Source organism: Hypanus sabinus (genome assembly GCF_030144855.1).
Source record: "Hypanus sabinus isolate sHypSab1 chromosome X1 unlocalized genomic scaffold, sHypSab1.hap1 SUPER_X1_unloc_15, whole genome shotgun sequence".
NCBI lineage: Eukaryota > Metazoa > Chordata > Chondrichthyes > Myliobatiformes > Dasyatidae > Hypanus > Hypanus sabinus.
Genome location: NW_026778963.1, coordinates 518,130 through 531,966, shown reverse-complemented (window position 1 = coordinate 531,966; position 13,837 = coordinate 518,130). Strand labels below are relative to the sequence as shown.

Sequence of the window (13,837 nt, the reverse complement as noted above, 5' to 3'; positions counted from 1 at the left end):
GGTCCTGAGGCTCCTGTCCCTCCTTCCTGATGATTGAGGGGGTAATACCTGTTCCTGAACCTGGTGGTGTGGGTTCTGAGGCTCCTGTACCTCCTTCCTGATGGTTGGGGGATAATACCTGTTCCTGAACCTGTGGTGTGGGACCTGAAGCTCCTGCACCTCCTTCCTGATGGTAGCACTGAGGGTGGAAGTCTCTGATGTTGGATGCTGCTTTCCTGTGACAGTGTTTCATGTAGATGTGCTCAGTGGTCGGAAGGGCTTTACCTGTAATGGACTGAGCAGCATCCACTACTTTTTGTAGGATTTTCCGTTCAAGGGCATGGATGTTTCCCTACCAGGCCGTGGTGCGGCCTGTCGATATACTCTCCACCACACATCGATGGAAGTTTGCCAAAGTTTTAGAAGTCACGCTGAATCTCCACAGGCTCTCAAGGAAGTAGAGGTGCTGCCGTGCTTTCTCCAGTGGAATTTACAATAAAAACTCAGTGTAAACAAAGATTGCCGAACAACCAATGTGCAAAAGAATGCAAATGAAAAAAATACAGGGAACTCGAGTTGTAAAATGTCCTTGAAATGTGAGTCTGCAGTTTGCAGGAGATTGTGTCTGGAGAGTAAGAATCTCTCGGATTCACCTGGAGGACTGAAAAGGGTTCTGGGCTTGAAACACTCAATAGCAGAGATGCTGCCTGACCCGCTGTGTTCCTCCGACATTTTGCATGTGCTGTTCTGGGTTTCCAGCCTCTCGTGTTTGTGAAGACCCTCCCATTCTCCAGACCCCCTTCCCTCCTCCTCCCGCGACAGCGGTGATCTATCGGTCTCCTCGGACTGAGCCAGCGTTGTTTCTTTCACAGTTCGCCGTGCAGCCGCACTCCTTGGGTTGAAGGAGGTCGGCGACGATGAGGAATGGACGCTGTTATGGACCGACTGTTCTGTGACAGTGGAAAAAGCCATTGAATTAAAGAGCTACCAGGTAATCGGCCCACGGAAGAACCAATGAGAGGCTCCCATTCCGCTCCCCCCCCCCCCCGGAACATGCATCAGTGCACCATGCACCCACACAGCTTTTAAGCTTTTAAACTGCATTATGCTGATGCTCTCGTTGCAAGGTGTTCCTTCCCTCCGCTACCCGCGGGTCACCCTCGGGCAAGGGTGTAGCACCGGCTTAGCCCCCCGATCAGGATCACGTGAAGCCATGGGGAGCAGGTGGTGGATGGTCGTACGAGCAGCCGGTGCAGATCACAAGTCCTGGTTACGTGACCACTGACGCCAGGCGGACAATCTCTGAAGAGTATTGATAATGGGTGGGGTCACCCGTCTTGTAAAGACACTGCCCCTGAAGGAGGCGATGGCCAACCACTCCTGTCAGTCACGGTCAGGATACCGTGATTGCCCTCGTCATAACAACAGAACGGTTATGATGATTATATAGCTACGGTGCCCTAGACTTTTGCACACAGTATTGCATCGGTCATCGTGGAGCGGAGAGCGAGTTTGTGAGTCTGGAAGGAACAAAAGATGTTGGGAGTGGCGAGGGTGGAGTGCTGCTGGAGGGGTGTGGAACAGGTGGCAGAGAAGGAGTGCCAGGGGGTGTTGGGGGGGGTTGGGACAGATGCGCACCCGGCCCTGAGACACCGGGCAAGGTCACTTGTTTCCAAAAATTGGTTTATTGATCATTTACGGAATGCCTCTCCCTCCCCTCTTCCTTCCCCCTTTTCCCAACCGTGATTCTCCTCTCCCTGCCCCCCTTCCCACTCTCAGTCCACAATCAGAATCAGGGTTGTCATCACTCACACACGTCATGAAATCAGTTTCTTTTGTGGCAGAGGTACAATGGGGCACACAGAATCACGACAGTGCTGTGCTCCCTCACTGTGTAGAAGTGCCCCTGAGACTTTTGCACAGTACTCTACCTCATTATGGCCTTGCACTTTGCATTTACCTGCTCAGCATTCTCACTTTATTCTCTACTTTGATTATTTTACCCTGCTCTGCTTCAGGGTACTGATCTGTGTGAACAGTAGGCAAGACAAGCTTTTCGCTGTATCTTGGTACGTGCATGAACATTGCAGGAGCTCAGCAGTTCCAACCCACCCCACCCAGCACCGGTCAAAGTCACTGTGATCAGAAATTCTTCCCCCTCTATTCTGATGTTTCGTCTGAACAGTGACTGATCTAATTGACCGTGTCTGCATGCTTTTTTGCAGTGAGTTTCTGCCACATGGTTGGCTGATGAGATATTTTATATAAAGGAGCGGGAGCAACTAGTAAAATGGTCACTGAATGTATGCTACGTCATACTGGCATTACCGTCTGCACGGATTGATAATTCTTTTCCTCACACAGAAAATCAATCGCTTTCCTGGGATGAACGAAATCTGTCGGAAGGATTTGCTGGCCAGGAACTTAAATCAAATGCTAAGGCAGTACCCAGAAGATTACAACATCTTCCCTAAAACCTGGTGTCTGCCATCCGAGTAAGTTTAAAGAACACCTCGAAATGGAGTGTGGCTCTGTTCATGCGTGTGCGTGTTTCCAAGTTTTGAAGTCCATTTATCATCAAGGGACGTGCAAATTGTACAACCCTGAGATCCATATTGCTTTGTCAGCAGTTGCAAAGCAAGAAATCCAAAAGAACCCAATTAAAAATAAGGGCCAACACCCGATAAAATCTATGGTCTCTCTGAACTGGTGTTTAAAGTAAAGTGTGTGTGTGTGTGTGTGTGTGTGTGTGTGTGTATGTGTGTGTGTGTGTGTGTGTGTGTGTGTGTGTGTGTGTGTGTGTGTGTGTGTGTGTGTGTGTGTGTGTGTGTGTGTGTGTGTGTGTGTGTGTAAATAATTCAAAAATTAAAGAATCGCCTTACTTGTCACATGTACAGTACATCAAAACATACGTGGTCTCAGGCACAGAGCCCAGAGCGTATGGAACCGGCAGAGCCCGGGTCCTGAGAGTGAAGATTTGGATGATTGAAGTGCCGGGCTGGATCGGCGAGGTCAGGAGCCGACGAACGGGCTGGTATTCACTGAGGCCGCGGCCTGCAACGAACAGGCTCCCGGCCCGGCCGCAGCGATGGCCGGCTTCGTGTCAGTGAAATCACTTCTGTGAACTTCAGTTCTGAAAATGACTTGCTTCCTTTCACTGTTGGCACGATTTAATTTTGTTCCTGTCCATTGGGCGTCTGGCAGTCTTCATTTTTTTAAAATGGGTTCTTTTAGATTTCTTCGTTCTGTGGCTGTGTGTAAGGAGACGATTCTCAAGGTTGGATGTCGTATGGCTACTTTGATAATAAATGTACTTTGAATTTTGAACTGCGTCAATGACACTCAGCAGCACCCCTTTCCCATCTCTATTACATCAAAGGTTAAAGTTCAAAGTACATTTATTATCGAGGTACATACATGATATGACCTTGAAATTTGTTTTCTTGCAAGTACAGTAGAATTTGTGAAAGACTGTAAGCGACGAAGATGGACAAACAATGAGCAAAGGAAGACGGATGGTGCAGAGAATCAAATGATACCAGGTTACAGAGGCCTTGAAAATGAGTCCATCGGCTGTAGAATGAGTTCAGGGTGGAGGTGAGCGAAGGTATCCTTGCTGATGGTTGAGGGGTAATTACTGTTCCTCAACCTGATGGTGTGGACCCCAGGCTCCTTGGACCTCTTTGTCCAATGGTAGTGGCGAGAAGCAAGCCTGGGCGTGGGTGTTGGGGCCCCTTGATGTTGGACGCTGTATCTTCGTGGCAGTTAAGTGTGCTCAATGGTGGGGAGGACTTTGCCTGGTGTAGACTTTCTACAAGCTCTTCCATTAATGCACATTGGCCCAAAGGTGAGATATGTTTTTAAAAAAACCTCAACATATCTCATCTTAGCAATCTTCGTTGAACATACACCCAAGTTGCAAGGGTCAATGAAGTTAACTCCTGATGGAAGGAGATATTAACTGACCACTCCCAGTCTCTCCTCCCACTGCCCCCACCCTCTGCCCCTCCCACTCTCCCTGTCACTCCCTCCATTGCATCCTCTTCCCACTCACCCCCACTCCCCCCTCCCACTGCCCCCACCCTCTGCCCCTCCCACTCTCCCTGTCACTCCCTCCATTGCATCCTCTTCCCACTCACCCCCACTCCCCCCTCCCACTGCCCCCCCCTCTGCCCCCCCACTCTCCCTGTCACTCCCTCCATTGCATCCTCTTCCCACTCACCCCCACTCCCCCTGCCCTCTCCCAATACTCCTCCCAATCCCTTCACTCCCCCCTCTGAGTCCTCTTTCCTACTGCCTCCCTGCCACTGCCACCACCCCTCCCCTCTCACATCTGTATCATACAGCTCTCCGGTGATGTGGATGGAGTGTATAAGATATGGCTGATCAATCTTCCATCCTCGCCGGAAGGCAGAGAAGTACCCACATGATTGTTATAATGACCGCTTCCCTCACCTGCTTGAATTCCACATGTTCACCACCTTCTGGCCTAGGAAATTCCTCCTCATCTCTGTTCTAAGGGGACGTCCTTCTACTCTGAGCCCTTGAACTCTCCCACAGTTCTCCTGTAGAGTAGAAAGTGGTCCAAGGAACTACTTACACAGGGGTGGGGACATCTGGTTGGATTTTGAGGAAGGGTAACTAGACCATAAGACACGGGCTTTGCCTCCACAGCTGTCTGTGGAAATGAACACCACTGATTCACCATTCGACAGCTCAGCAGATACCAACCCGTTTAATGCCAAGGGATCGATGGACCACAGAATGGGAATCACCACGAGACTAGCTAAAGAAATTCCTTCTCATATCCGTTGAAAACGGACATCTCTCTATTCTGAGGCCGTGCCAGAATGCTGCCTGACTGAGAGAGTAAAAATCCCTTTTGTCCCTACATTGAGGTTGGACAGGATTGTGATTTTTTCCTGGGGAGTGCAGGAGGCCGAGGGAAGTTTATAAACGTTGGACAAAATTGGGTTGTTTTATCAGGAGTGCAGGAGGCTGGGGGAAGTTTATGAAGGACAGACAAGTTTGGGTTTTATCTGGAGTGCTGGAGGCTGAGGGAAATTTATAAACGTTGGACAAGATTGGGATCTTTTCTCGGGAGTGCAGGAGGCTGAAGGAAGTTTATGAAATTTGGACAAGATTGGATTGTTTTATCTGGAGTACAGGAGGCTGAGGGAAGTTTATGAAGGACTGACAAGTTTGGGTTTTATCAGGAGTGCAGGAGGCTGGGGGAAATTTATAAATGTTGGACAAGATTGGGTTATTTTATCAGGAGTACAGGGGGCTGAGGGAAGTTTATAAAATTAAGACAGGCATAGATAGGTACACAGTCAGAACTGGGTAGAAATGCAGACTACCAGAGGAGGGAAAAGTTTAAAGGGAATGTGAGGGGCAAAGTTTTTACAAAGAGTGTGGTGGGCATTGGACAAGGCTGCCTGGCATAGTGTTGGAAGCTGACAGGATAGACTTTAAGACAGGCTCATGAATAGCCAGGGAATGTTGAGGCAAAAGAGATTTAGCACACACATTGTGGGGGTGATGCACCATCAATAACTCACTCTGAGACGTAAAGGCGAGATATCGGCTTTCATTGACTGGAAGAAGGAACAAGCAGTGAGTGACCACCATACTACATCCTGGAGACTGAGAGGCCGGGCTCAGACCTCGATCGCCTTTATACCGGGGTCTGTGGGAGGAGCCACAGGAGCAGTCAGTGGGGGGGGCGTGTCCAGACAGGTATATGTAGTTCACCACGGGGGGGGGGGGGGTGGGGGATGTTCTGTGTAGTGTGAAGAACATATGCAGAATCACACGTGGGCACCGGAACGTGTGGGCTTCCCCCCCAGCACACTTAGATTGCGTTGTCTGTTGAACGAGTGGCATATTTCACTGCATGTTTCGGTGCTCCTTCGATAAGTAAATGAACCTGATCTGATCTGAATTGTGGTCTGTGAAAAAAGTCAGGTTGTATAATTAATGCATAAAGTTGGCGCGATGTTTATCATCGTTTTATGCTCCAAAGCCGGTTTGCTTAAAGATGATCTTAAAGCAGAGTTTAACCTGTCAAATCGCACCCATTTTCACCAGAATGCGTGTCGATATTTGTACCTGCACATCCTTCATCTTGCCAACGCAAATGACACGTTTCACTGTCTGTTCTGTGCACCTGTGAAATCAGCAAGTCTGGTCGATGGGGGGTTCACAGAAACGTAAACCATGGTAGACAGTAGGATGTTCTCCCAAGAGTTTACTCCCTTAATGGAGAACGCCTGTGCACGACTTCACTTAACGGGGGGGCGGGGGGTAGATTCATGGCAAAAGCCACCGTGACAGATCGGGGTCAGCGTCCAGTGGCAGTACGCGCAAGACGAGAGGGGGGTGGGGGGCACTGCTGCGGCCTCCCTCCGCCTTCGCCGCGGTTGAAATGCGTCACCATCTTCCGGCAGCTCCAGCGCTGAGGTCTTGGTTGGGTCGCACTTGGTCCGGAACTGCCCCCCTGACCTGCCCTACCAGGAGCTAAGCACCAGGCGGCATGGCTCTCGGGTATCTCCAGCAGGACGAGGTAATGACCCTGAGACCGTAGGTCAGAGAGGCCATTCGGCCTGTCAAACCTGCTCCTCTACAAGCCATGTGTGCCTGGGAACAGTGCGTCAAAAGGGATCTTGGTGATCTTGTACCAAGTGCCTCGTACCCTCTGCGACCACGGTGACTGTCTGTCAGGAGGGCTTCAACAGCCGTGAGGTGTTATTGGATACTCTGCTTGTGAAAGACACCACAGACATGCATAGCTCCAATAAGATGGTGGGTGCACTTGGTCCAACAAACGGGGCAAGTGAGCATCTTAGAAATATTACTTGTGGGGTTTCCGGTGACACCATCATCAAGAGTGGCAGCCCAAGTCCCTAGCTCCTCCGGAAAAATATGTATTAAGCCCCGTTAACCCATCAAATGTAATATTTTTCGAAAAATATTTGAACTGAAAAGAGGGGCAAGAATGGAGAAAAGGAATGGAAATAATAAAAGCGACACTGTGGAGCCTGCGGCCGAGAGGAGTGCAGCGAGCGGCTCTCCGACCCGACCGCGTGCTAGCGAGGCGGCTGCTGGGCCTCACTCAGACAAAGCGGCAAATGTCTTCGAAATCCTGAAAGAAATAATGGAGGTCCAGAAAGATATAAAGCAGCAGCTCCGTGATATTAAGGCAGAGCTCGCCAGCGTTAATCAAAAAATAGCGGTGGCAGAGACTCACATTGAGAAGGTGGAAGATCACATTCAAAATGTGGAACGGATACTGAGCAAGACAATAAAAACATTACATCACCAAGAAGGTAAACTGCTTGACCTGGAGGGAAGATCACGGCGGAAAGATATCAGAATCTATAACGTTCCTGAAGGAGCGGAGGGCCCGTCTATGATGGAGTTTGTAGGAAAGTTACTGTGGGACGCGCTGGATCTTCCCCCGGCTATGGAGCTGGAAAACGAGAGAACGCACTGCGCGCTAGTCCCAAAACCTACCCAGGATAGAAAGCCCTGGTCAATTATAATAAAATTCCTTCAGTACAGCACCAAGGCGGAGATTCTACGAAGGGCCTGGGGTAAGAAGAGAGTGTTTTTAGAGGATAAATTACAAGATTACCACCCCACCACCCCCCATGGTCCTCCAGAAACGCAAAGAATACTCTGAAGCAAAGCGAGTTTTAAAGCAAAGTAAGATTAGATTTCAAACTCTGTACCCTGCTAAACTTCGAGTGTTTTATGACAATGGGACGCAGTTGTACCAGACAGTGGAAGAGGCGACTCCAGACCTGAAGGACAGAGGGTTGCCCATCAGCAGAACCAAAACAAGGGAAAGCCTGACTGAGGAATTGTCCCGCTCAGCTTGGGAAATAGTGCGAGAATCCAGAAGGCAGGAGACGGGAGGATGCCGAGAGACCGGGAGTTTCCCAAAGACAGTCCTCACCCCTTTCAGAAGAGCCATAAGGTTTGGCTAACTTTAAAAATGCTGAGAAGCTAAACAGAAGCAAAAGTAGACGGTGATATACCTATCTCGAGAAATACTTACTATAATGTGGATTTTATATTACTTAGTTGTTATTCTTTATTCGCTCACTTTTTCCCCACCAAAATGAGAAGATATATATATCTGTGTGTGTGTGTGTGTGTGTGTGTGTGTGCGTATATGTGTAATGTGCGTGTGTATATATATATATATCGGAGTACACAGGGAAATCTTTTCTGTGCAATGGATTTGTTCACTGACTTTTATGAATACTGCAATGGGGGCCCTCAACTCACAAATAGGAGGGGTTATCCCCCACAGCTAGACATTTCCTCTAGCTCAACGCAGAGACCTCAGCCTTGGAATCACACGTTCGTTGCCATTTTTGTTATTATTTGATTTTCTTGGTTCTTACTTCTTCAGGGAGTAGATCGATTAAGTTTTATTCTAATTTCAATGATACATTGACAGATAAATACAGATGGCTAAAGACAAGGTAAAATTCATTTCTTTTAATGTCAATGGGCTATTAAATCCAATCAAACATAAAAGAATTTTATCCAAAATGAAAAAAGAACAAGCCCATGTAGTATATTTACAGGAAACTCATTTAAGTGATAATGAGCATAAAAAACTAAAGAGAATGGGCTTCACTAATCTGTTTTTCTCCTCATATAAATCAGGACATAGGAGAGGAGTTGCTATTCTTATCTCAAGTAAACTAAATTTTGAAAAAAATATTTGAAATGGGAGATAAGGAAGACAGATATATTCTGGTAAGGGGGAATATAGATGGAAATTCAGTTACTCTATTGAATATATACGCACCCCCGGGAAGTGATATTGGTTTCTTTCAGAAAATTACTGATATTATGGTAACAGAAACAGAAGATCTCCTGATATGTAGGGGAGACTTAAATTTACAATTACAATCAAAGTTAGACTCTTCCAATAGAAAAACCTATGAAACAAAATCTTTACATAAGAAAGTTAATACACTTTTTGAGGATGTTGGTTTAATTGAAATATGGAGGGACGTTTTCCCCTGACAGAAGGGATTACACTCATTATTCTGCTCCCCGTTCTTTATATACAAGAATAGACTATTTCATAACATTTGGAAAAGACAAAAACAAAATAAACGCCTGTGGAATTGGGTCAATAGATGTAAGTGACTATGCACCTATATATTTATCTGTTGATTTTGACCTACAACCAAAGAATACTATTTGGAAACTAAATTCAAGTCTACTCAATGATCCATACTTTAAGGAACAAATTAAAAAAGAAATTGGTCTCTACTTAGAATTTAATGATAATGGGAGGTTTCACCTCCCATTTTATGGGATACTCTGAAGGCAGTCTTAAGAGGGAAAATTATAGCGATATCTTCATATAAGAAAAAAAGGAATAAAACATTAGAGGAATTACAAAATAGACTGAAGGAACTAGAGAAAAAACACAAACTGAATTAGGCACAGGATACATTAGGGGAAATTTTAAAAATTAGGAATGAAATTAATAGTTTGGCTACACAAGAAATCAGGAAAAACTTAATATTTCTGAAACAGAGACATTATGAAAGTGGATCGAAATCTATGAAAATACTGGCGTGGAAACTGAAAAAAAAAGATAGCAGAAAATACAATTCATAGAATTAGGGACCCAAGAACGAAAATGATAAAAAAAATAAGCTAAGTGAAATTCAAGAAGCTTTTGAAGTGTTTTACAAAATGCTATATTCCAAAGTTCCGGGGGAAGCATAACCCAAACTGACACCTTCCAGAATTCTCTAGAGTTACCTACTTTAAGCGAAGAACAAAATAGAACGATGACAGCTGACATAACTGAAGTTGAATTAAAAGCTGCAATTAGTAGGCTTAAATTAAGCAAGTCACCAGGATCAGATGGGCATACGGCAGAGTGGTACAAAGAATTTAAAAATGAGTTAATTCCTGTTTTACTCCCCACATTGAACTGGGCTCTAAAAAAGGCACAAATGCCACCCAGTTGGAAGGAAGTGATAATCTCAGCTATACCAAAAGAAGGCAAGGATAAAATGGAATGCGGGTCATTTAGACCAATATCCGTTCTTAATGTAGATTATAGGTTATTTACCTCCATCATGGCCAAACAATTAGAGGAGTTTCTACCCATACTGATACGTAACGATCAGACAGGTTTTATATGACAACGCCAGACACAAGACAATATATGAAGGACACTTCACATTATGGATCATATACAACAAAATAAAATCGAAGCAATAGTGATAAGTGTGGACGCTGAAAAAACATTTGATTTGGTTAATTGGAATTTTCTTTACTGAGTTTTACATTGATTTGGTTTCCAAGACACAATTATTAAAACTATACAGACACTATATGACAATCCTACTGCTAGGATTAAAATCAATGGATATTTATCAAATAGTCTTACCCTAGAAAGGGGCACGAGACAGGGTTGCACATGGTCACCACTACTCTTCACATTATATCTGGAACCATTAGCTCAATACATCAGACAAAATGAAGATATTCTGAGAATTACTATTAAAGGGACAGAGTATAAATTGGCTTGTTATGCGGATGACATTTTGATCTATCTAGGGCAACTAACATACACTTTACCAAAATTGATGCAATCCTTTGAACAATATGGTCAATTATCAGGATACAAGATCAACATAGATAAAACCCAATTACTCATATTACTATAGCCCACCAAGAGAAATTGAAAGTCAATACCCCTGGGCATGGTACACAAAGTCTTTCAAGTATTTGGGCATCATTATGCCAAAAGATTTGGCAAAATTATCAGAATGTAATTATCAGCCTTTATATATAAAAAAAATTAAGGAAGATGTGGCAAGATGGAACCTGATTCCTTTTTTCAGTCTCAGTTCAACGATTGTGTCTATTAAAATAAATATACTGCCCAGACTGTTATATGTTTTTCAGACCCTACCAATAGAGATTAATCAAAATCAATTCAGTGAATGGAACAAGATGCTATCAAGGTATATTCGGCAGGGTAAAATACCTAGAGTTCATCTCAAAACTTTACAATTAGCAAAGGAAAAGGGGAGATGGGGCCCACCTTCTCTTAGAGATTATTATTTTGCAGCACAGTTGAGAGCTGTGATATGTTGGTGCAACCCATCATATGAAGCTCGATGGAAAAACATTGAGGAGCGGGTGCTTCCCATCCCCATACAAGCAATTTTGGCTGATAACAACCTGCTAAGGTACATAAATACTATTCATAACCCATGGGTGAAATTGACTCTTAAAATATGGAAAACTACTATAAAAGAATATAATCTAGAGGGAGATATTGCAATTCTTAAATGGTGTGCATATGACTCAGATTTTACACCAAATAAATTGGATGCTAGATTTAAGGACTGGACAGCTAAAGGAATAACAGTTCTTTGCAACATAATGAAAGAAGGAACACTGTTCAGTTTTGAAATGCTTAAAGAGAAACACTTATTTGAAAACCAGCATTTTTATCGGTTTTTACAGATGCGACAATATGTTAATAAGACGCTTAAAAATGTAACCAAGGCAAGTACATGCTTGATAGAGCTCTTTAGAAAAGCATATAATTCAGATAATGGTAATAGAATCATTTGAAGCGTGTATAAGGGTTTGTCAAATCTTAAAACACATTCGACTTCATACATTAAAACAAAATGGGAGAAGGAAGGAGGGATAATTATATCTGAGGAAGAATGGACAATAATATGGAGATATCAATGGAAGTGTACCAGTTCACAGAAATGGAGGGAGTTTGGGTGGAAAAACTTGATAAGATATTTTATTACACCCTCTCAGAAATCCCATTATGATAGTAACCTCCCTGTTTGCTGGAGAAATTGTGCAAATCAAAATACAAATCAATATCATATTTTTTGGGACTGCCCTGTTATCAAAAACTATTGGAGGAGGGATACACAATACCCTACAAGACATCTTTAAATGTGAAATACCCTCAGAGAGTAAGACCATATATTTTGGATATATACCTCAAGAATGGCTGGAAAGAGATAAATTTTTAATGAATATACTGTTGGTGGCTGGTAAAAACATTCTTACTAGGAAATGGTTATCACAGGAGAGCCCAACTTTAAATACATGGATGGAAATTACAATGGACATTTACAAAATGGAGAAGATAACAGCTTCTGTTAATCATAAGCTGGAACGATTTGACTCATACTGGGAAAAATGGTTTCACTACATAATGCCTCATAGGCCTGATTTTATTCTCACAAATCAATGAACCCGTTGTAAAAAAAATCACTCCCTACTTGTACATAGTTCTTTCCTTTTGCTTGTTTTTTCTTTCCACTCTTCTCTGTAAGTGTATACCCTAGATAAATACTTTGTGGAGATTTGTGATATATATAATTATATGATATATATGTACAATGTCTGAAATACATCTTATGGAAATGTTTCTTTGATGATGAACTTCAATAAAAAAATAAATTACAAAAAAAAAGAATTTCTTCTTGTGATCGCAAGACCCCGTTGGACATTGGTGATATCAACTACCGTACTGCAAGTTGGGTTCATCGGTTGCTGTGCGGACCGGGCCCTCGTGCCGTGGGGTCGCCTGTTATCGCCAGCCAGGTGATGAGGCGCCTAAAGGCAGTGTGGAAGAGAACAGGACGTGCTGGACCGGAGTGGCTGCTTGCTCCCGTTGGTGCTGCCCTCTGGTGTCCACTCCACGGAATACAAGCTCGATCGCTTGCGGCGGACCCAGCATGAGACAAGCTGATTTGCCCTCGTCTGCTGAAGCGGGGCAAGTTGAGGAACTGCCGCATACTTGTTTCTGTGGAAACATGGCTCCAGGCCAATATTCCAAGCACCCCATCAAACTTCAGGCCTGTGCTATCATTTTTGGTGACTGTATGTCCTATTGTAACTATATGTACTACGTGTGTGTCTGTGTGCTTGTGGTTTACAACTTTGGCCCCAGGGAAATGCTGTTTCATTTAGCTGCATACATGTGTACGACTGGTTGAGAATTAAGCTTGAGCTCAACCCTGAACTTAAAGACCTCATGTATAGGCTCTTCTCTCAGTGCTAATGAGTGCTTCTCGCTGCAGATACCCTGATTTTGTGGATTACTGTAGAGGCAAGAAACCCAAGATCTTCATCTGCAAGCCAAATTCTAAATGTCAGGGGCGAGGCATCTTTTTGACTCGGAAGATCAGAGACGTTAAGCCCAGGGAGGACATGATCTGCCAAGTCTACATTCCAAAGGTACTTTACTGCACTCTTGACTCTCTGCCTAGAATGTAAACTCTTCATCTGCATTGGTTTCACTCTTACCCCTTCTCTTCTCCTCACCTCCTGCTCGTGCCCCTCCTCCTTCCCTCTCTCCCATGGTCCACTGTCCTCTCCTATCAGATTCCTTCTTCTTCAGCCCTTTGCCTCTTCCACCTATCACCTCCCAGCTTCTTACTTCATCCCCTGCCCCCTCCCCATTCCCACCCACCTCCCTCCTCACTTGGTCTCACCGATTGAGCTTGTGGCAGGTTCCCCTTGCACCCCTTCTCTCCTTCTGGAGCCCCTTCTTCCCTTTCTTCCATAACCAAAGATCTCACTTTAGGGAGTTGTTATCTTGTTATTTCATGTCCTCATTATTTATTGAAATTGATTTATATTTGCATTTGCACAGTTTGTTATCTTCTGCACTCCAGCTGATCTTTCATTGATCCTGTTCTAGTTACTATTCCGCAGATTTGCTGAAAATGAATCTCAGGGTTGTACGTGGTGACGCACACGTACTTTGATAATAAAATTTACTTTGTACTTTGAACATAGACCACTCTCCTCTCTTATT

General features: G+C 44.4%; 1 protein-coding gene across 1 annotated transcript in view; it reads left to right on the top strand.

Annotated features, from left to right (window-relative positions):
• Positions 1 to 520: 520 nt before the first annotated feature.
• LOC132385605 (tubulin polyglutamylase TTLL13-like) overlaps positions 521 to 13,837 on the top strand; it is a 148,018-nt gene continuing 134,701 nt past the window's right edge. Inside the window, exons 1-4 of the mRNA XM_059957779.1 lie at positions 521 to 575; positions 852 to 970; positions 2,344 to 2,474; positions 13,098 to 13,254. Coding sequence (XP_059813762.1) covers positions 563 to 575; positions 852 to 970; positions 2,344 to 2,474; positions 13,098 to 13,254 — 420 coding nt within the window. The 5' untranslated portion in view covers positions 521 to 562. The remainder of the gene's footprint in view (positions 576 to 851; positions 971 to 2,343; positions 2,475 to 13,097; positions 13,255 to 13,837) is intronic.